The sequence below is a fragment of the Tursiops truncatus genome, chromosome 9 (genome assembly GCF_011762595.2).
Source record: "Tursiops truncatus isolate mTurTru1 chromosome 9, mTurTru1.mat.Y, whole genome shotgun sequence".
Classification (NCBI taxonomy): Eukaryota; Metazoa; Chordata; class Mammalia; order Artiodactyla; family Delphinidae; genus Tursiops; species Tursiops truncatus.
In genome coordinates, this window is record NC_047042.1 from 19,901,194 (window position 1) to 19,925,705 (window position 24,512).

At 41.0% G+C, this 24,512-nt stretch overlaps 3 protein-coding genes across 5 annotated transcripts in view; 1 reads left to right on the forward strand and 2 right to left on the reverse strand.

Moving 5' to 3' along the window:
* The window catches only part of ARMC10 (armadillo repeat containing 10), a 51,302-nt gene extending 40,254 nt beyond the window's left edge, over positions 1 to 11,048 (reverse strand). For all 3 annotated transcript variants that reach the window (XM_073809585.1, XM_019940548.2, XM_019940546.2), the window contains exon 1: positions 10,442 to 11,048. In XM_073809585.1, the coding sequence (XP_073665686.1) occupies positions 10,442 to 11,048 (607 nt within the window). The remainder of the gene's footprint in view (positions 1 to 10,441) is intronic.
* The window catches only part of FBXL13 (F-box and leucine rich repeat protein 13), a 191,123-nt gene continuing 177,657 nt past the window's right edge, over positions 11,047 to 24,512 (forward strand). The window contains 1 exon segment of the mRNA XM_033862761.2: positions 11,047 to 11,121. Within this exon segment, the coding sequence (XP_033718652.2) occupies positions 11,047 to 11,121 (75 nt within the window).
* Positions 17,588 to 24,512, reverse strand: part of LRRC17 (leucine rich repeat containing 17) — a 114,397-nt gene continuing 107,472 nt past the window's right edge. Inside the window, exon 5 of the mRNA XM_073809586.1 lies at positions 17,588 to 17,708. The gene's annotated coding sequence lies outside the window, so the exon portion shown is untranslated. The remainder of the gene's footprint in view (positions 17,709 to 24,512) is intronic.

Here is a 24,512-nt window from a genome sequence, read left to right on the forward strand (position 1 = left end):
CCCCCCATGCCCATGACTACTGTTTTTGACATCATATTTTACATCTTTTTGTTTTGTGTATCTCTTTACTTATTGTGGATATAGACGATTTCACTACTTTTGTCTTTTACCCTTCCTACTAGCTTGGCATGCAGTTGATTTACTACCTTTACTGTATATTTACCTTTACTAATGACATTTTTCCTTTTGTAATTTTCACGTTTCTAGTTGTGCCTTTTTCCTTTCCACTTAAAGTCATTTTAACAATTCTTGTAGAGGTGATGGGAGACAAGATGGCGGAGTAGAAGGACTTGAGCTCACCTTCTCTTACAAAAACACCAAAAACACAACTAACTGCCAAATAACCATGTTTTTTGTTCAAGTCAACAAAAAAAAGACTTGAACCTACCAAAAAAGATATTCTGCACCGAAAAACAAAGAAGAAGCCACAACAAGACAGTAGGAGGAGCGCTTCTGTTATATAATCAAATCCCATACCTGCCAAGTGGGTGACCCACAAACTGAAAAATAATTATATCACAGAGGTTCTCCCACAGAAACTAAGAGTTCTGAGCCCCACATGAGGCTCCCCAGCCTGAGGGTCTGGAATTGGGAGTAGGAGACTTCAGAGCATTTGGCTTTGAGGGTCAGTGAGGCTTGAGTGCGGGACTCCACAGGACTGGGGGAAACAGAGACTCCACTCTTAGAGGGTGCACACAAGGTTTCATGTGCACTGGGACCCAGGGTAAAGCAGTGAGTCCACAGAAGACTGGACCAGACCCACCTGCGGATCTCAGAGGGACTCCTGGGGAGGTGGGGGTTGGCTGTGGCCCGATACAGGGGCAACGTCACTGGTGGCGGAGGCCCCTAGGAAATACTCCTCAGTGTGAGCTCTCCTGGAGGTCACCATTTTGGCACCGAGACCTGGCCCCATCCAACAGCCTGCAGACTCCAGTGCTGGGATGCCTCAGGCCAAACAACCAACAGGGTGGGAACACAGCCCGACCCATCAGCAGGCAGACTGCCTAAAGTTGTCTTGAGCCCAGAGCCACTTCTAGACATGCCACTTGACATGGCACTGTCCACCAGAAGGACGAGACCCAGCTCCACTCACCAGTGGGCAGACACGAGTCCCTCTCACAAGGAAGCCTGCACAAGCTCCCGGACCAACCTCACCCACCAGAGGGCAGACATCAAAAGCAAGAAGAACTACAATCCTGCAGCCTGCAGAACAGAGCCCACAAACCCAGAAAGTTAGAAAAAAAATGAGACGGCAGAGAAATATGTTCCAGACGATGGAACAAGATAAAACCCCAGAAGAACAAATAATTGAAGTGGATATAGGCAATCTGCCTGAAAAATAATTCAGAACAATGATAGTAAAGATGATCCAAGATCTCGCAAAAAAACAATGGAGGCACAGACTGAGAAGATACAAGAAATGTTAAACAAAGAGTTAGAAGATTTAAAGAACAGAGATGGGGCTTCCCTGGTGGCGCAGTGGTTGAGAATCCACCTGCCGATGGAGGGGACACGGGTTTGTGCCCTGATCCGGGAAGATCCCACATGCTGCGGAGCAGCTGGGCCCGTAAGCCATGGCCGCTGAAGCTGTGCGTCCGGAGCCTGTGCTCCACAACGGGAGAGGCCACAACAGTGAGAGGCCCACGTACCGCAAAAAAAAAAAAGAAAAAGAACAGAGATGAACAATACAATAACTGATATGAAAAATACACTAGAAGGAATCAGTAGCAGAATAAATGGCGCAAAAGAATGAATAAGTGAGCTGGAAGACAGATTGGTGGAAATCACTGCTGCAGAACAGGACAAAGAAAAAACAAAAGAAACGAGGACAGTCTAAGAGACTTCTGGAACAACATTAAAGGCACATTCACGTTATAGGGGTCCCAGAAAGAGACGAGAGAAAGGACCTGAGAAAATATTTGAAGAGATAGTAACTGAAAATTTCCCTAACATGGGAACGGAAACACTCAAGTCCAGGAAGCGCAAAGAGTCCCATACAGGATAAACCCAAGGAGGAACAGGCTGAGACACATATTAAACAAACTGACAAAAATTAAAGACAAAGAGAAAACATGAAGAGCAGTAAGAGAAAAGCAACAAATAACATACAAGGGAATCCCCATAAGGTTATCAGCTGATTTTTCGGCAGAAACTCTGCAGGCCAGAACTAAGTGGTACAATGTATTTAAAATGATGAAAGGAAAAACCTACATCCAAGAATACTCTACCCAGCAAGGCTTTCGTTTGGATTTGACAGAGAAATCAAAAAGCTTTACAGACAAGCAAAAGTTAAGGGAATTCAGCATCACCAAACCAGCGTTACAACAGATGCTAAAGGAACTTCTCTAGGCAAAAAGGAAAACTGAAAAAGGAGAAGTTACAACAGACACCGCAGAAATACAAAGCATCCTAAGAGACTACTACAAGCAACTCTATGCCAATAAAATGGACAACCTGGAAGAAATGAACAAATTCTTAGAAAGGTATAAGCTTCCAAGACTGAACCAGGAAGAAATAGAAAATATGAACAAACCAATCACAAGTAATGAAATTGAAACTGTGATTTAAAACCTTCCAACAAACAAAAGTCCAGGACCAGATGGCTTCACAGGTGAATTCTATCAAACATTCAGAGAAGACCTAACACCCATCCTTCTCAAACTCTTCCAAAAAAATCGCAGAAGAAGGAACACTCCCAAACTCATTCTATGAGGCCACCATCACCCTGATACCAAAACCAGACAAAGATACTACAAAAAAAGAAAATTACAGACCAATATAACTGGTGAATATAGGTGCAAAAATCCTCAACAAAATACTAGCAAACAGAATCCAACAACACATTAAAACAATCATACACCACGATCAAGTGGGATTTATCCCAGCGATGCAAGGATTCTTCAATATACGCAAATCAATCAATGTGATACACCATATTAACTAATTGAAGAATAAAAACCATATGATCATCTCAATAGATGCAGAAAAAGCTTTTGACAACATTCAACACCCATTTATGATAAAAACTCTCCAGAAAGTGAGCATAGAGGGAACTTACCTCAACATAATAAAGGCCATATACAACAAACCCACAGCAAACATCATTCTCAATGGTGAAAAACTGAAAGCATTTCCTCGAAGATCAGGAACAAGACAAGGATGTCCACTCTCACCACTATTATTCAACATAGTTTTGGAAGTCCTAGCCATGGCAATCAGAGAAGAAAAAGACATAAAAGGAATACAAATTGGAAAAGAAGAAGTAAAACTGTCACTGTTTGCAGATGACATGATACTATACATAGAGAGTCCTAAAAATGCCACCAGAAAACTACTAGAGCTAATCAATGAATCTGGTAAAGTTGCAGGATACAAAATTAATGCACAGAAATCTCTTGCATTCCTATACACTAATGATGAAAAATCTGAAAGAGAAATTATGGAAACACTCCCATTCACCACTGCAACAAAAAGAATAAAACACCTAGGAATAAACCTACCTAGGGAGACAAAAGACCTGTATGCAGAAAACTATAAGACACTGATGAAAGAAATTAAAGATGTTACCAACAGATGGAGAGATATACCATGTCCTTGAATTGGAAGAATCAATATTGTGAAAATGACTATACTACCCAAAGCAATCTACAGATTCAATGCAATCCCTATCAAATTACCAATGGCATTTTTTATGGAACTAGAAAAAATCATCTTAAAATCTGTATGGAGACACAAAAGACCCCAAATAGCCAAAGCAGTCTTGAGGGAAAAAAACGGAGCTGGAGGAATCAGACTCCCTGACTTCATAGTATACTACAAAGCTACAGTAATCAAGACAATATGGTACTGGCACAAAAACAGATACATAGATCAATGGAACAAGATAGAAACCCCAGAGATAAACCCACGCACCTATGGTCAACTAATCTATGACAAAGGAGGCAAGGATATACAATGGAGAAAAGACAGTCTCTTCAGTAAGTGGTGCTGGGAAAACCGGACAGCTACATGTAAAAGAATGAAATTAGAACACTCCCTAACACCATACACAAAAATAAACTCAAAATGGATTCGAGACCTAAATGTAAGACCAGACGCTATAAAACTCTTAGAGGAAAACATAGGAAGAACACTCTTTGACATAAATCACAGCAAGATCTTTTTTGATCCACCTCCTAGAGTAATGGAAATAAAAACAAAAATAAACAAATGGGACCTAATGAAACTTCAAAGCTTTTGCACAGCAAAGGAAACCATAAACAAGACAAAAAGACAACCCTCAGAATGGGAGAAAATATTTGCAAACAAATCAATGGACAAAGGATTCATCTCCAAAATATATAAACAGCTCATGCAGCTCAATATCAAAAAAACAAACAACCCAATCCAAAAATGGGCAGAAGACCTAAATAGACATTTTTCCAAAGAAGACATACAGGTGGCCAAGAAGCACATGAAAAGCTGCTCAACATCACTAATTATTAGAGAAATGCAAATCAAGCCTACAATGAGGTATCACCTCACACCAGTTAGAATGGGCATCATCAGAAAATCTACAAACAACAAATGCTGGAGAGGTTGCAGAGAAAATGGAACCCTCTTGCACTGTTGGTGGGAATGTAAATTGATACAGCCACTATGGAGAACAGTATAGAGGTTCCTTAAAAAACTAAAAATAGAATTCCCATATGATCCAGCAATCCCACTACTGGGCATATACCCAGAGCAAACCATAATCCAGAAAGACACATGCACTCCAATGTTCACTGCAGCACTATTTACAATAGCCAGGTCATGGAAGCAACCTAAAAGTCCATTGACAGACAAATGGATAAAGAAAATGTGGTACATATATACAATGGAATATTACTCAGCTATAAACAGGAATGAAACTGAGTCATTTGTTGAGACGTGGACGGATCTAGCGAGTGTCATACAGAGTTAAGTAAGTCAGAAAGAGAAAAACAAATATCGTATATTAATGCATGTATGTGGAAACCTAGAAAAGTGGTACGGATGAGCCAGTTTTCAGAGCAGAAGTTGAGACACAGATGTAGAGAACAGACACGTGGACACCAAGGGGGGAAAACCGTGGTGGGGTAGGGACGGTGGTGTGCTGAATTGGGCGATTGGGTTTGACATGTGTACACTGATGTCTACAAAATCGATGACTAATAAGAACCTGCAGTATAAAAAAACAAACAAAACAACTAAACTTTCCTTGGGTTATTTTTATGGAAATATGTTAATATAAATGTTTCAGACATTACATGAAATTTCTAAAAATCTTGTATGTTCTGGTATTATAAGTCATAATTCTAGTTATTACTTTAAAATGTATATCTCAGAAATAACTAAATTTCCTTGTCAATTGCATTATTATGAACTTTCATCAAATCCTTAACCGTGGTCATTTTTAAGTCTTTTGTCATTTACAGACAGTTCTGGGTGTACTCTGATGCTTTTGCAAATATGTTACTATAAAAGGGTTTCATCTTCAAGGAATTCATGGAAAAGACAAGTACAGGTTTCTGGTAACTGACTATACTGCTGAACTGAATGAATAAGCATTTTCAGAACTCTAATGGAAAACTGATGAACTCATAAAGTGCTAACAAAAGATCAAGATGAAAAAAAATTGATTACAGGGGACTGAGTGAACTGATGAGGATGATTATAATTTTTGTGACCTTCTGTTTGAATAAAAAAAAAAAATCCCACAAGGACTCAAAGGCAAAAAATATACAAATCAATTTTCACTGCAAAGTAAAGGAGCTATTACAGTGGAGGATTACTGGAGTGAATGTCAATATTATGACATAGTGTGAGTGTGTTTCGTGTTTGGTAATTGCAATCATTGTTGCTTTTGTTGTGGTCATCCATTTACAATGCTTGGTGTCAGTCTATTTATCTCTTGTAAAAATAAAATACTGTGTGTGTGTGTGTGTGTGTGTGTGTGTGTGTGTGAAAAACAAAACAAAACAAAAAAACCAAAATAATAAAATATTAAAAAAAAAACAAAAACAGAATACTCTACCCAGCAAGGCTCTCATTCGGATTTGACAGAGAAATCAAAAATGTTTACAGACAAGCAAAAGTTAAGGGAATTCAGCATCACCAAACCAGCTTTACAACAAATGCTAAAGGAACTTGTCTAGGCAAAAAAGAAAAGCCCAAAACTAAAAACAAGAAAATTATGAATGGGTAAAGCTCACTGGTAAAGGCAAACATACAGTAAAGTTAGGAAATCATCCACACACAAATATCAAAACCATCAACTGTGAGGACAGTAGAAATGCAGGACATTGGAAATGTATTTGAGATTAAGAGACCAGCAACTCAAAACTATCTTGTTTATATATATATGTACTGCTATATCAAAACCTCATGGATGGTAACTGCAAACCAAAAATCCACAACAGAAACTCACATGCTTCCTGATTTCAAACTATATTATAGTAATCAAAACAGTATGGTATCGGCACAAAGACAGACACATAGATGAGTGGAATAGAACAGACAGCCCAGAAATAAACCCACACACATGATCAATTAATTTATGACAAAGGAGCCAGGACTATACAATAGGGAAAGAAGAGTCTCATTAATAAATGGTGTTGGAAAAACTGGACAGCTACATGCCAAAGAATCAAACCAGTTCATCTGTACCATTTTTCTACAGATGAACCAGTCTGCAAGGCAGAAATAAAGACAGAGATGTAGAGAACAAACGTATGGACACCAAGGGGGGAAAGCAGTGGATGGTGGTGGGATGAATTGGGAGATTGGGATTGACATATATACACTAATATGTATAAAATAGGTAACTAATAAGAACCTGCTGTATAAAAAATAAAATAAAATTCACACACAAAAAAGAAGGAAACCGAACCACTATCTCACACAATACACAAAAATCAACTCATAAAGGATTAAAGTCTTAAATATAAGACCTGAAAACTAGGGGCTTCCCTGGTGGCTCAGTGGTCAAGAATCTGCCTGCCAACGCAAGGGACACGGGTTCGAGCCCTGGTCCGGGAAGATCCCACATGCCGCGGAGCAACTAAGCCCGTGCGCCACAACTACTAAGCCTGCGCTCTAGAGCCCGTGGGCCACAACTACTGAAGCCCCTGCGCCTAGAGCCCATGCTCCGCAACGAGAAGCCACCGCAGTGAGAAGCCCGCGCACAACAACAAAGAGTAGCCCCCACTTGGCGCAACTAGAGAAAAGCCCACATGCAGCAAGGAAGACCCCAAAGCAGCCAATAAATAAATAAATAATAAATTCTTAAAAAAAAGACCTGAAACCTAAAACTCCTAAAAAAAAATAGATGGTAAGCTCCTTGACATGGGTCTTGACATGATTTTTTGGATTTGACCAAAAGCAAAAGCAACAAAAGCAAAATAAACAAGTGGAACTACATGAAAAAATCTTCTGTACAGCAAAGTAAGCCATCAACAAAATAAAAAGGCAACCCATGAAATGGGAGAAAGTATTTGTAAATCATTTATCTGATAAATGGTTACTATCTAAAATATATTTAAAAAACTCAAGCAACTCAATAGGAAAAAAAAAAAAGAAACAATCTAATTATAAAATGGGCAGAGGCTCTGTATGAACCTTTCCCCAAAGACATTCAAATGGCCAACAAGTACATGAAAAGGGGCTCAACATCACTAATCTTCAGGGAAATGCAAACCAAAACCACAATTAGCTATCACCTCACACCTGTTAGAATGGCTATCCTCAAAAAGACAATAGATAACAAATGTTGGTTAGGATGTAGAGAAAAGGGAACCCTTGTGCACTGCTGGTGGGGATGTAAATTTCCAATCACTATGGAAAATATGGAGGTTCCTCAAAAAATTAAAAATAGAACTACCAGGGACTTCCGGCAGTCTAGTGATTTAAGACTTCACCTTCCAATGCAGGGGGTGCAGGTTCAATCCCTGGTCAGGGAGCTAAGATCCCACAGGCCTCGTGGCCAAAAAACCAAAACATAAAACAGAAGCAATATTGTAACAATTCAATAAAGACTAAAAATGGTCCACATCAAAAAAAAACTTTAAAAAAAATTCTAAAAAAACAGAACTACCGCATGATCTAGCAATTCCACTTCGTGATTCCACGAAATCACCACCTTGAAAAGATACTTGCACCACCATGTTCACTGAAGCATTATTTACAATAGCCAAGACATGGAAACAACCTAAGTGTCAATCGATGGATGAATGTATAAATAAAACGTGATAACACACACACACACACACTCACTCACACTCACACATACATACAATCGAATGTTATTCAGCCATAAAAAAGAAGGAAATCCTGCCATTTGTGACAACATGGATGGATCCTGAGGGCATGATGTCCAGAGAAATAAGTCAGACGATGAAAGACAAATACACAATGATCTCACTTTTATGTGGAATCTAAAAAACTCAACTCATAGAAACAGAGTGTCATGGTGGTTGCCAGGGGCTGGGGGCTGAAGGAAATGGGAAGATCTGGGTCAAAGGGTACAAACTTTCAGTTATAAGGGCAATGAGTACTAGGAGTGTAAAGTACAGCTTGGTGACTATAGTTAACAATATTGTATTGTATACTTGAAAGTTGCTAAGACAGTAGACCTTAAAAGTTCTCATCACAAGAAAACTTGTGGTGATGGATGTCAACTAACCTTACTATGGTGATCATTTTGCAATATATACAAATGTCAAACCATTATGTTGTACACCTAAAACTAATACGGTGTTTATCTCAATTTAAAAAAAATAGATCACCCTCCAAAACATAAGGGTGATGCTGACAAAATGGGTATTTCTTGAGTCTTCTTCAAAGAAAAAAGTGTAGCTTCAGGTAGTGGCTGTGAGCAACGTATTTTGTAAGCTGCCTGGCCAAGGTACTGGTGATTTTGGGGGGGGTAGTAAGACTTTGTCAGTGTTCATCATGTTGAGTAAGTGTAAGTGAGAAGGTATCTGAGTTCGGGTCACCTGACTACTTATACAAAAATATCTCTGACACAAAGACAACAAAGTAGGTTTTGGAAGTAAAGGTAAGTCCAAATCTGTTTTAAAATGAATTTTTCCCCCTTGTGCCAAAAGGGAAAGAAACCTTTCACCCACTCCCTTTTCTGAGAACATTTCCTTGAGCAAACTAGTAATTGTAAATCCTTTGTCTGTCCCTTTGATATAAATATACATCTTTTTAAAAGCTAAGTAAGCCTCTTGCCGGTTTAAAACCCAAGAAAATCTTTCTTAGCGTCGCTGGTGTCATCTGAAGTGTAAACATCAAGGAAGATGGAGTCCCCATCTCCTTGTCTCTGGGTGAGTCAGAGCTCGGTTCTTGGCTCTGTGTTGTAACTACGCGGTTATCATAGATACTGAGAAGTCTTATTTTTCTTCTACATAACGGCTATTAGCTAACACAAATACCACCCCAACTACCTGTGAATTTAGAATGAACTACGTGTAGCAAATGGTTCTGTCAAGTCCTCTTAAGGACAAATTACTGTTTATCTTGACGGCATGTACTTAATATGAAAGAGGTTATAGGTTATCTCTGGTTGGATACATAAAGGGGTGAGAATTCTGTCTTTGCAATCCCATTAGCAGATTGCCCGTGATGGGCGTAGCAACCTGGTTTAATGCTTATTCTCTAATAAAGCTATTTAGTTCTTTTCTACATTTGTAGAGAGGAATTTCTTGGTTGGCAGGAGATTTTATTTTTAATTATTTCTGTAACAGCTTTCATGACCTGAAATACCCCCTAGAACATTCAACAAGTTGTTAGAATCCTGAATGCAGCAATCAATTTTTGGACCGAAACCTCACCATGCACTTGTCCGCCAGGAGGGTGTCCTCCATGCAGACAACTGTTCTAATTTGATATACATAGCTATATCTGTATCTCCAGGATCTCTCGCATACTTTGTGTGTGTGTGTGTATATATATATATATATAGACCACGGCGACTTCAAAGTACCTCCCCTCAGAACTGCCCCTCCGGCGTCCCTTCTTCCAGGCTACCTGCACGCAGAATTTCATCTATCGCCCCAGAATCCCCCTGGTAATACAAAGGCCGGGAGCAAGCTTTAACGTTGAGAGGCAATCAACACGCTTTTGAGAAACTGTTCTCAGCTGTGACGCCAGACTCAGACAAGAAAGTCTGGGCAATTTTTCATCCCGGAATTTTGAACAAAGAAATGGAGGCGGGGAACCACCTCTGAACCCTACACTCACCCAATCACGTGGAAGACCCGTCTTTTGCACCTGGGCTTCCCGACTTTGCCCTTCTCATCAGCCTCCCTCCCTGGCTGGGCTCCTTATTTACTCCCAGCACTGGAAAGCCACGAGCACCTGTGGCGTCTTCAACCCCCACTCTGGGAAAGCCACAGTCCCCGTCCCCGCCCACCTGCCAGGCACCCCGTGGCCTCACCTGCAGACCGCGAGGGGCGCAGCCGTAGCCCGGGGACGCCTCGCCGCCGGCCCCGCGTCAGCCTGTAGAAGCAGTAGCAGGCGCCGGCCGCTAGGACCAGGCCCGCCGCCACCCAGCCCACATCCCGGGCGCCGCCCATGCTGCCGCTGGGGCCACGCGCAGCGCTGGGCCTGGCGCAGGATGGTCCGAAGCCAGAGGGTGCTGCCGCCGTCCGGGTTCTAGCCGACGGAGAAAGGAAATGGGCGACTGAACTCCGCCTCTCGGAAACCGCCCTGTCGGCCCGGACGCGTCCCGGCGGCTTCCTCGAGTCCGGGCGGGGCGCGGGTGAAGGAGAGCGGGACTCGGTGAAGAGCTGCAATGACTGAACGCCCCAAGAGCACACACCAGGGACCGCCCCCAGGCCGGCCCGAGATTCACCTCCCTCCCGGCAGTCCTCGGCACCAGGGTGGGCGCTCGCGGCAACGCAGCGCCTAGCCCCTCCCCTCCACGCAGCGTGGTTGCCGGGGCAACGCCGAGACGCGCCAGCCCCTAGCCAGGCGCGGCTCCTGCTGCGCGGGGCGTGAAGCGCAGGCTGGAAGCGCAGAGTTTCAGCAGGGCCTCCGGTCATGGCCTCGCTGCGCCTTGCCAGACCCAGGCTGAGGAACTACTTCAAGGAGAAATACATTCCTCAGGTCTGCGAGGTACTGGAGCCAAGTGCGCCGGAGTTAGAAGAGAAAGGAATTGGAAGAGATTTCCCAGAGGAGTGACTGGGGTTTGGTGGAGAGAGGGAGTGGAGGTTCAGAGGAGCGAAAAGGAAAGGATGAAGTCACATTTGGGCAGGTCGGCGGTCTGGGCTGAACATACCGATCAGAGTTGAAGACAGAGGGGTGACAGTGCCTGAAAGGGGGGAATGGGTGACATCTCCCAGAGAGAAGGAACAAAGGCCTCGGGACAGAAACCCCAAACTCCAACTTTTAAGGTTTGGACAAGAGGAGCCTGAAGACTAGAGGAGTGAGAATGAAGTGCTGTGGAGACAGAGAAGGAAAAGCAGGAGAGTGTGGCTTTATGAAGAGAGTGGGCAATAGTGTCAACTAAGATAAGGACCTGAAAAGGTGTGTAGTGGATTTGACCCAAGGTGAGTTTGGGTTTTCAGTAGAGCGATGAAGGCAGAAAATAGATTTAAGTTGGCTGAGGAGTGGAAGCTGAGACCTTTAGATGGAAGGTAGTTAGCCCTTTGTGAAGGGAAGGACCGCACAACCAGGACTTAAACACGGGAGGAAGGACTGTCCTCACCCACCCGCCTTGTAACAGGAGGGAAGGAGGACAAGAGGTGGATAGGTTTTGTAGGTTTGGGGATAGGAAGTCAAGAACGTTCTCTTCTGGTGACTTCCATTTTCTCTGCTAATATTAGGTGAAATATTTGCCAAGAATGGTATGTTTGGGTGGGGATGGAGGGTGCAGAAGAGGTTTTGAGTAGTTAAGTTATGCAGAGAAGGAGGGAGAGTTAGAAGTCTAGGGAAGGAAAGAGAAAGAGAGCCAGGCAGTGTTGAGAGCCCAGCTTGGGGTAGTAACTCTCCTACGCAGGTGGGAGGGCAATTCAGTATAGCTCCTCCTTTTTGGATGGTAATTTAGAAATATGTATTAAAATGTTAAATATGAATACCCTTTGACCAAGCATTTCCACTTCTGAGGATCCACTTTAGAGACATATTTGCACATGTAACCAGAAGGATGTACAAATATTTTCATTATAACATTGTTCATAGTGAAAATGGTTATTACCTAAGTGTAAGTAAGGGAATGGGATATTATGTAGAATAAAATATACCTGTACCTTCTGAGAAGAAGGGCTCTCCGTGACATATTAAATTTTAAAAAGAAAAGAAAAAAATGCAAATTGCTTAACAAAGTGTGTACTACAATCTAGCTACCTATCTGATTTCATATATGTATGTATATGTGTATATATGTGTGTTTATATGTATATATATGTACATGCATATATATCTATATTTAAGACAATAATACATGCATAGAACATATGGCAAACTTAACAGCAATGTTTTGGGGAATGGTTTTAGGAGAGAACTCTCATCTTTTACTCCATATACATTGTTTTAATTTTTTTATGATGAGTTTCATTCATGTTTTACCTCTGTACAATTATATTTGAAAATGTGTAGAGAGCATGGTACTCATCTTCCCAGTTATATGATTTTCTCAAGCAGCACTCAGTAAATCAGATGCAGGTACACAAATAAGAGTTGACTTCATCCAGGATAGGAGTTTGCCAGACATATATAATGGAAGGGCAATGGTGAGGGAGCTAAGCTTTTGAGAGTGCCTGAACTGATGGGCAAGGACTCTAAGGACTGGGTGGGAAATGAGAACAAGACATAATACTGATATGTGGGTAGAAAGTAGAAGTTTGTAAGAGGGGAATGAAGAGGGGTAGAGGGAGTAATTGAGTGAGGGAGCTGGAAAATAGGAGATGGGGGTCAGAAAGTGGAATGTTTGTATAGTTCTCTCTCAGTATCTTCATCTTTTTGTTTTATTAGACCTTTTTCTTGGTCAGATATATTAACACATGACTTCAGGGCTTCCCTGGTGGCGCAGTGGTTGAGAATCTGCCTGCTAATGCAGGGAACACGGGTTCGAGCCCTGGTCTGGGAAGATCCCACATGCTGTGGAGCACCTGGGCCCGTGAGCCACAACTACTGAGCCTGCACGTCTGGAGCCTGTGCTCCGCAACAAGAGAGGCTGCGATAGTGAGAGGCCCGCGCACCGCGATGAAGAGTGGCCCCCGCTTGCCACAACTAGAGAAAGCCCTCGCACAGAAACGAAGACCCAACACAGCCATAAATAAATAAAAATAACACATGACTTCATAGTGCAAAATTCCAAACTTATAAAAAGGAAATGGACTTAGTTTCCAAGGGGAGAACCTGAAAAATCTGTGGATCATCAATTTTCCCTCTTTGAAACCATTTTTGTACTATCATATCAATACAAGTAGGCCTGGAGGCGTGAAACTATCCTGGGGAGAAAGAGCCTCCTCAAAGGACCTAATACAGTTGTCCCTCAGTATCCTCAGGGTTGGTTCCAGGACCCGCCATGGATACTAAAATCTGTGCATGCTCAAGGACCTTGTATAAAATGGCATAGTATTTGCATACATACATCCCACTGTATAAATCACCTCTAAATAAATCATCTCTAGATCACTTATAGTACCTAATCCAATGTAAATGCTATGTAAATAGTTGCCTGCACACAGTGAACTCTTTTGCTTTTTGAAACAATGGAATTTTCCCCCAAACATTTTGGATCCACATTTGGTTGAATCCATGAATGAAGAACCTGCAGATACAGAGGGCTATTTAAGATTCAGGATAAAGCCATTCTGAGTGATGACTCAGTCCAAGTTGGCCGTGGCGCAGGTAGCACAACTGGACTCAAGTTGAGGGTCAGGGAACATCAGGGAAGTAGTAACCTCTCCTTGCCTTGCTCTCCACTTGCCATAACACTACATGGCTGCAGGAGGCATCCCTGGTTCCCCCTCTGGATGAGAGCACCTCTTCCTCACCAGCCTACCATACTGTTTTGCCCCTAGAGAAAAGAGGCCCTTAGAAGTGCTCCCCATTGCCTAAGACGATATTCTTCCGAGGAGTCCTTCACTCACCTCTGCTACCACGTTACCAGCAGGTGCAAGAGAGCCTCACACACCCACCTTAACCTGGTTACCTGCTTCCCCTAAGAGACTATCAGGCTGAATCCCATTGTGTCTCATATCCCTGTACATCTATTCGCCTGACCCAATTTTCCATGCCTAGCACTCTTCTAAAACCCATCTTCTGCAAGTTTTGGAATCCATCATCTTTCATCACAGATTTCTATGTATATTTAACCTCTTCTGAACTCCACCTACCTGTCCTGAATAAAACCTGGCTGTCTACGTAGGATATCATTTCCCTGCCGACTTTTGAATAGAGGCTGATTTTTTTTTTTCAATCCTGCTTGATTCACTGGGCTTACTGAATCTGTTGATTGATATTTTTCATCTGTTTTAGAAAATTCTTGGTCATTTTCAAATTCTGCTTCTACCTAATTCTCTCTTCTCCCTCTGGGACTCCGATCATAAATATGTTAGCTTTTTTTTTTTTTTTTTTAACTTAGTCCTACATGCCTATGCCTCTTTGGCTCTCTTCTGTTTTTTCCCCATTCTCTTTTGTGTGCTTAAGTTTGGATATTTTTCATTGATTGTCTTCACGTTTACAGATTCTGTTTTATGCTGAGTCTCATCTACTGTTAAATACATCAAATGAATCAAATGAGTTCTTAATTTCAGATGGTATATTTTTCAGTTCTAGAATGTCCATTTGATTTTTTTATACATTCCAATTAATATTCTGCATCTTTTCATCCATTTTGTCTATCATTTCCTGTTTTCTTTAACATGTTATTATTAATTTAAAACCATTGTCTGTTAATATGAATAACTTTGAATTAAATTATTAGAATTTAGTTATTAGAATAGAATAAATGTTCTTTACTCAACTTACTTATTTACTTATTTCTGTCTCCTGGCTGGACGCTGACTGATACAGAAGGCTTAAGTGGAACGCTACACAGGGGACTTTCTGGGGAGTTGGAAAATGACTGAGGTGTAGGTGTATCCATTGTCAGAATTATACAGCTAGGATTTGTGTTGAATTCATGTAAACTTTACCTAAAAAAATTATAATTGAGAACAGGTGGAAAAATGGGTGAATATATAGATAATACAAAGATCACAGAATGGTGATAATTGTTGAAACTGGGTGATGGGCACATAGGGGTTCATTATACTATTGTTTACTTTATATACGTTTGAAGTTTTCCATAATAAAAAGTTAAAATAAATGATAGTCATGGCTGCTCATAATGTATGTAGCTAGGGATGGATGAAATGACAGGCTTGATTTGGCTGTGCAGTCATTTTCTGTTAGCTTGCTGTATCAATTATTCATTTATGTGTAACACAACTGCAAAACTTCATGGCCTAAAACAACATGACTCATTTAGTCTGCTCAAAAGTCTGAAATTCTTGCAAGGTTTTTTAGGGAGAGCTTGTCTCTGCTCCATGTGGTACCATCCAGGGTGGATCAGCAGAGGGTTAAAGATCCACTTTTAAGATGGTTCACTCACATGCCTCGCAAGTTGGTGTCAGATGTTGGCTGGGAGTTCAGTTAGGTCTGTGAACCAGGAGGCTTGGTTCCTCCATATGGGCCTCTCCATGGGCTGCTTGGACTTCCTCACAGTATGGTGGCTGAGTTCTAAGTGCAGGTATCCCCAGAGAGAACTAGGTAGAAGTTATATCACCATTTATGACCTAGGCTTGGAAGTGAACATAACATTATTTTCACCTAGATTCAAGAGGAGGGAACATATACCCCACTTCTTGATGGGAAGTGTATCAAAGTCACATTGCAAAAAGAGCTCATGGGATGGGATATATTGTTATGGCCATTTAAGGAAATACAATCAGCTATATACCTGGCTTGTTCATTCAAGGGGAATCTGGGATCAAGTTGGATCTCAAAGTATTATCTGAACGAACAAGATGTGGATCACAACACTATCACCCAGTAAGTGGGTCTCAATTCTTCTATAAATATCCCTTCTTTCTTTTCTATGTTCCCCAGGAGCAGATGTATACTGGACATTAACAAGTTGCCTACACAACATCTACTTCCCTCTTCCTAATATTTCTAACACTCTTATTCCATAAACTACCTCTTCCCCATATAGCCCATATGCTTCAGGGAAACTGACTATCCCTATCTCTGGGGTTGGACCCTGATTGGCTTATGACAACCAGCGCATTCAAGTTCCCTGGCCACAATGTTTGTGACTATGACGGGTGGTGGTGAGGATCGTGGGAGAGGGCAAGATGTGACCTAAACCAGTTTAGATCAGGTTGCTTGGTTGGAATGCTGGGACAGAGATATAGCATCTCTGGATGTTTGTGGGGAAGCATGTAGCCCTGGGAGCCATTGCCAATTCTCCTGTGTCCACAAGGAAAGATGGTTTTAGGGTGAGCGGATTCTGAAGAAGGTAGAGTCGGGAAATGGAAAGAAATCAGGCCTCTAGTGACATCAGTTAGTCACTGGGTTAAATTCATCCAAAGCATGATCTACCTTTAGAATTTCTAGTGTAGGAGCCAATAAACTCCATGTTTAGTTGAGGTTTATTACTTGAACACTAAAGTGTGTGAAGCAATACAAGGGGATTATCTATTATTACGAGATTGCCTAGGTTTGATTCTTGGCTTTGCCAATTACTAATTGTGTGACTTTGAGCAAGTTTCTAAATCTCTCTGCCTCAGTTTTCTGTGTAGTGAGATTCCAGATGGATGAGAGACAGGCCTTTAGTTTCTAGAGTGGGAGAAAGCAATTGTGAATGGGAAGAATGGGAAAAGAAAATCACAAATGTGTCCTGAGGCAAATCAGGTTCTGGAAAGAATACATGGGAAAGGTGAGGATCTGGAAATGGAGTCCTTTATACTATTCACCCTCACATATCCCTTGGAAAGCCTTTGTGGGCTTCTAGAGGTTTGCACACCAGCTTAAAATCTGCTGGATTTTATGTTCAATTCAAGTTAGGTTTTTTTTTTAACAACAGATTAGGCTCTGGACACCAGCCAGCCTTTTTTTCTTGGAGGGGATGGCAAGAGTGGTCAGCTAAGAAGGGTACATTTGACCATTTCATCAGCAAGCATTTGCCGGGCATCTACCATGTGCTAGTAGAAAACAGATTCAACCATTTGCAGCTATGACTCTGAAGCTGTCTCTAGCTCAAACTTTCTCCTGAGTGCTCTGTGCGTTATCCCTTTGGGTGTCCTACAGACACATTAAAGAAGTGAAAAGAAATAGGCAAAGTTAATTTTAACAAGAGATTTTCTACCAACCAATCTATCCAGGCTATAATCATTTCAACATGGACTCAATATAAAATCATATTAAGTCTTCAGAATCGAGTGTGTATTTTACACTTGCAGCACATCTCAGTTTGGACTAGCCACATCTGAAGTGCTCAATAGCCACATGAAACTGGTAGCTGCCATATTAGTGCAGGTCTGGAATGCATTAACATATTTAATAAGCCAGAGAAAATTACCTTTGACCCAGATATGATCATTGTGTCTTTGAGAAGGTTGTTGTTTTCACAGGCACCAAGCTTCTGGAACTTCAGGAAGAGTCTGAGTGGCACAGGGAGGGTGGAGCGGCTGTCTAGTCAGGTTGATCACCTGCAATCAGTGTCACACATGGGACAGTTGTTCTCACATGCACCGAAATAAATTGATACCTATTTTCAAATCTTCAGGAATCACAGTGATTAGTTTCATATTGTGAAAAATGAACAAAGTGATATGAACATGCTATAGACTGAACGTTTATGTCTCCCCAAAATTCATGTTAAAACCCAATCTCCAATGTGATGGTATTAGGAGGTGGGGCCTTTGGGAGGTGATTAGGTCATGAGGGTGGAGCCCTCATAGACGGGGTTAGAATACTTACGATGAAGACTCCAGAGAGCTCCATTGCTCCTTTCATCATGTAAAGGCACTGTCAGAAGATGGCCATCTATGAACCAGGAAGTGGTGCTCACCAGACACAGAATCTTCCTGCACTTTGATCTTGGACTTCCCAGTCTCTACAACTGTGAGAAATAAGTTTCTGTTGTTTATTAGTCCCCCAGTCTATGGTGTTCTGTAATAGGAGTCCAAATGGACTAAGACAGAGAGTAAGTCATGGACTAACTGCTGCCATGGCTTGTCTCAAACCACAAAACCTTTTAAATCCTTAGCTGAGAAAGACTCCAGGGGAGACTTCGGGAGACATGAGTAGAGATTCAACAGGCGGCCCTGCTATCTTTCTGAATTCTACCATCCCTTTGAGATTCTCTCTTTGGTTACTGTTATATCTTGCATCCTTATCTAAATAAAGCCTGTCCCCAAAAATGACATATCGAATGTATAGAAAATCATAGATGGCTAGTATCTTGGTTGGCTTGGACTGCTATAATAAAATACCATAGACTGGGTGGCTTAGATAACAAAAATTTATTTTCTCAGTTCTGGAGGCTGCAAGTCTAAGATCAGGGTGCCAGCATGGCTGAGCTCTGTTGATGGCTCCCTTCCTAGCTTGCAGATGGCTGCCTTCTCACTGTGTCCTCACTTGGCAGAGAAAGAAAGAGAGCAAGCTGTCTGGTGTCTCTTTATATGAGGGTGCTAATCCCATCGTGAGGATCCTACCCTCATGACCTCATCTAAACCTAATTATCTCCCAAAGGCCCCATCTCCAAATACCATCACATTGGGGAATAGAGTTTCAAAATATGAATTTTTTTTAAATAAATTTATTTAGTTATTTCTGGCTGCATTTGGTCTTCGTTGCTGCATGCAGGCTTTCTGTAGTTGCAGCGAACGGGGGCTACTCTTTATTGCAGTGGCTTCTCTTGTTGTGGAGCATGGGCTCTAGGCGTGCCGGCTTCAGTAGTTGTGGCTCATGGGCTAAGTAGTTGTGGCTCACGGGCTCTAGAGCACAGGCTCAGTAGTAGTGGCGCACGGGCTCAGTTGCTCCATGGCATGTGGGATCTTCCCAGACCACGGCTTGAACCCGTGTCCCCTGCACTGGCAGGTGGATTCTTAACCACTGAGCCACGAGGGAAGCCCCTCAATATATGAATTTTGCAGGGACACGGTTCAGTCTATAGCAGCTAGTAAATGTAAGAAAACTAATTTAACTGCACTGAAAAAATGAAATGTAGATGAAAATGAATTATTTTCATCAAATCAACAAATATAAAAATGTTTTAATTCTCAGTGTTGGCAAGGTGAATGGGACACTCCCATTGGCTATCAATGAAAGTATAAACTGATAATATCTTTTTAGAAAAGCAATTTTGAGAAATGTATGAAGATCTTCAAAATACACATTTTGATTCTATTTCTAAGGAAATAGAGGTGAAGATATGTACATTTCATCATTAGTAGTGATAATATGTATATCATATAATTTTTAATAAAGGGAAAAAGTTAAAAACACCTAAATGTCCAGCCATTTATAAATTGTAAACATTTATGGTATAATTTTATGCAATAGGTTATCAACCAACCTCAATACATGATGTTTTGAAGAATTTTTGGTGGCATGGAAAAATGTTCGCAATGTAATAACTAGCCAGGAATAAAAAAAAGGTATATGTAGGTACTTCCCTGGTGGCACAGTGGTTAAGAATCCTCCTGCCAAAGCAGGGGACACGGGTTCGAACCCTCGTCCAGGAAGATCCTACATGCCGCGGAGCAACTAAGCCCGTGCGCCACAACTACTGAGCCTGCGCTCTAGAGCCCACGAGCCACAACTACTGAGCCCGCATGCCGCAGCTACTGAAGCTGGCGTGCCTAGAGCCCATGCTCTACAACAAAGAGAAGCCACTGCAATGAGAAGCCCATGCACTGCGATGAAGAGTAGCCCCCGCTCACCACAACTAGAGAAAGCCCGCACGCAGCAGCGAAGACCCAAGGCAGCCAAAAATAAAATAAATAAATTTATTAAAAAAAAAAAACTGTAGTATGATCCTAATTTTAATTTTGTAAAAATATATGTATTGAGGAAAGACTGAAATTAAAATTTTTATTAGAGGCTATTTCTGGTTGTCAGGATGATGGTTGCTTTTTATTTTCTTTGTATTTTTTTTCAACTTTCCAAATTACATAGAACATATATATTTTTATAATCAGAAAAAGTTCATATATTTAAACAAAATAATGAAAACAGGCTTATGTGTAGGGAAAAGTGCTTCCTTTTTTGCTTTCCCATACTATCATCAAGTGAAATTTATTGATGGAGAATTAGAAAAAAAACATACAAAGAAAGCATAGGAAGCATAAAAACACTCATTGCTGGCAAGTGCCGGTTTCTCAGTCTAGGAAACCAGCTGGCTGGCCAGTTTGCAGGCCTGTGTCTGGTCTCCCTGGGACGAGAGCCCTTTTCCTCTGGCTGCTGTGCCAGCTGAGGTCTCCTGGACACCCTCTTTCCTAGATGGGTCAGCCTCTTTTCCTGCTTACGATGGCACTTCCATAAAATCTTCTCACTCTGCTTTCACGTAGGCCTGTGTGTGACTAATTGCATACTGATAGATTTCCAAAGTTTTTTTTTCTTTTTTAGCAGAATCCCAGGGTTCTAAGGATGCCTATGGGGGATGCTCTAGAGGTTAAGAAAGGATCTAGATTATATTTGGGGATTCCCATGAGTTTGGGGTTTTTTTTAAGATTTTTTTTTTCTGATTTAAAAAACAAAATTTGAAACCACTGTGATCAGTCACAGGAAATAATCTCTTCCTTCATGGTTCATGTCCTCCATGTGGCAGCAAGTGAGTAGACCTCATAGACCATCAGCACCTAGCACAGTGTCATGCAACCTAGGTGTATTATTTATACAACAGATATAAACATAGAGACAGTTTTTTAGACCTTGGAGTCAAGTATTGTTTTAAACTTTAATTTTAGATTTGAAAAACAAAGTGAACTAAATGATCAAAGATTCGGGCAATAAATTATTTACTTTCTATATATTCTAAGATTTGGCAAAAGTATATTTCAGAAATTCAAAGTTTTTTTAAAAAACTATCTACATGTAGACACTGAGAGCCTGCGCCTCGATACAGTTGTGGGGAAACTGAATATTGCCTTCTAATTCTTCACTCTCACTATATTCATTGTTTCTCTCTCTGAGAACTCTGAAATACTCATCCCACCACCGTTGGAATCTCCTTCCTTGGAGATATTCCTTCCAAAAGACATCTATATTTTAAAAGCTATCACTAAGCTAGGAGTCCATACAATGAAGCCCTATTGGTAGAATATCAAACAGTAAGTTATCAGAAGTATTTAGAAATCTGTTTCTCTTTCAATTTTCTACATACTAGGCAGAAGTCAGCACACTGTCTACAAACAAGGCCTGCCCCATAGGGACCAAAGATGGGCAAGATCTTAAGGGTATAATGTCTACAAAACTCTTTAGCCCCTACATATAAAGATTGCATCTGCGAGTGTGAGAAAGTGTTAGCTCAGGTTTCGGTTTAACAACTAGGAAAGATTAAAGGAGTTTGCAAAACTAGATCTGCCCAGCAGAGGGCATGTTTAAGTTACAAACCATGATCTTTATGCAAAGTTTTCTATTTTTAGAAATTAATAAATAAATACATGTTTTTAAAAATTCTTATGCAGTTTTTATGCTTTGTGTTTCTTTCATGATTAAGTTTCCAATCTGTATTTTTAAAAAACGTATTTATTTCTAAATCACATAGACTCTACTATCAGAAGTATTTTTAGAGACTAATAGCTGCAAATACTTGCCAGAAATGCAAGAATCAGGAATTACTAAATATATGAGCAAGAGACCACAAGCTTATGTAGATGAGAAGGAACTGGTCACACTAACTCATTTTGCTGGACCCTGGGACTAGAAGGTTGTGGCTTCCCCTGAGAGCAGTTATGTTTGCTGTGTTCCCTTAGCCCAGCCAGCCAGTTTATAGATGCAGTTCCAGAGGAAAACCCATGGTACACTTAAACAACCCAAAGGCATATGACAACCCAAAGGCTTATTATTTCTTCAGTAACAATTCACCTACTCATCTAGGGATTACATGGCTGGTGACCACCTCCCTGTTGGGCCAGGCACAATCCCACAGGTATTAGGATCCTGCTTTTACTGTCTTGCTCTCACTTCATAGAGACCTCGTCTCCTCTCCTGTCCAGTCTGCCTTAAAACCCCTCAAGTTCTGGCCTTGGGGGCATCTTCCTGTCCCTGGGGTCCCTCCTTAATGGCTAAATCCAGTTGATCCCTTTCGATAATCTTCAATATGTTTTTAGTTATAGAGTTTCTAAAATAAAAATTTGGCACCCTCTATTTAAATGTTGACAAGACACAGAACCCCCTTTATTTACAAATTTTTAACTTACTAACCTCCATAGAAAAACATTAAGACACTCCTAGAACTACAGTATGCCAACACCGTCTCTACTACAGATGGGGATGGTGAGCATTTCTGAGATGGCACTTTGGACTGTTTTGGGGGTTGGAGGGTAGGGAGGTTGAAGGGACTTTGGACAATGTTTAGAAACTTAAGTCTCTTCCTAAGTAAAGGGGTTTCTGTAACTATATGGTGCTGACATTGCAATTTTAAAAGCAATCTCATCTGGGAAAAAAACAAGGTGTAAACTATATGATTACCGTCTACTTGAAAGAAGAATGTGTTTGGGGGTTGGCATATGAATAAAATATTTTGGAAGAGATAACGTGAAAAAAAACCTCTCAAGTTCTGGAGAAAGATACACGTGCACACAATTTTGTTTGAGTGCATGGTATGGGCCAGGGGGGAGTCCGAGGTTTGTAGTTTAAAAACATGCTGGCTCTGTGAATCACTTGGCCCTTCTCTGCCTCATCTGTGAAATCCAGAAGCAAGAATATACCCTCTAAAAGTCGAGGTCAACCCTAGAGGGATCTTGGAAACACACTGAGCTGCGACTCTCTGCTGTATGGCCATTTGTGACCTTGGCCATGTGATTGATCTTGCAGGGGTTTGATCATGAATGACCTATTGTGTCTAGAGGAGGATCCAGTCCTGGGTCCCGGTATGGAATTCTGACGTCGTCACAGAGTGACTCTGCCTGCTTCTCTTTTACATTTATCCTCCATTCCAGCCAAACTGGTTTGTGCCCCTGAGGTTTTGTTCTTGCCAAGAGGAAGACCCTTGCCCTCTCCTTACCAGTTGAAAGTTTCTCCAACTGCTGAGGACCCCACAAGCATTTGGTAATCACTTTTATCTCTGCCCTCATGAAGCAATTATCTTCTATATTGCTATTTAGGCCCTTAGCATTTTTCCTATGTTTATCTGAGTATCTAAAAAGATAAACAAGACTTGCTCTCTCAAGTGTCTTATATCTACCCATAGCTCTAATATACAGTTCCTACCTTGCTATTTATATTTAAACTACTGTTCTATCAACTTCTCTCTCCTAACCATTTCTCTCTCCTAACCAAGACCAAATGCATTGGTCTTAATCTCTTCCAATAGACTTGGTATAAAGTCTCTCTTTCTCTGTCATTACACTGGCCTTTGAATGGTACAAGGGAATATTTAAAAATTTATTTTCTCTTTGTCCAAGTCTTTTCCTGTAATGGAAGTGATAATTAGCAGTGGAATGGTTTAAAAAATGATGATGCCTTGCTATCATTATTATCTATTGAGTACTTATTTTGTGCTAGAAAACAATTCCAAGTACTTTACATATATTAATTCATTTAATTATCATGATAGCCCTATGATATATATACCTTTATTATCCCATGTATGGTTAAGGAAACAGAAGCACAGGAGAAGTAGCTTGTCAGAGGTTACACACCAGAAAATTACAGATCCAGGAGTTAAACCCAGAGGACTCCATTCACTGCATTATCTTGCTTCTTGTAAGATGGGTAGTACTGAAAAGGAGTAGAAACAACCGTCTTGGATAAACCCTTCTTTGTCCTCAGTACCCAGACATTTTTCAGAATATTTGAGAAATATTCTGGACTGAGATTAGGGAGGCAGAGGCAAAGAAAGTGGAGGATTGCACAATTGTTTTATGAATTTACAAGACTGAGAAAGCCAAGTAAGTCATGGTCTTTTTTTTGTCCTTGACCATGTAAGTTTTTACTAAGAAGGCTAGCAATAATAAAGCCCTACTCATCGTTTTTTGAGAGTCAAACATTCATTTTGCAGGCATCTTTGCATATTTTGTCTCTCCTTATAAAGACCAAGCTAATGGTTTTATAGCAGAAAAAGAAATCTATTGATTCACTAACTATGCTTTCATATTTGCATGGAGCTATGCACTGTTCACACATTAAGATGTGAAACCCCAGGATATTTTATTTTGCCCAGTGGGAAACTATGAACAGTGAGATTTGTTATGCAAAAAGTGAACATTTGAACAATGCTAGTTCCATATGACTTTATTAGCACTCCATAGACTTATCCTTTCAACTTGATTTGATTTCTGCGG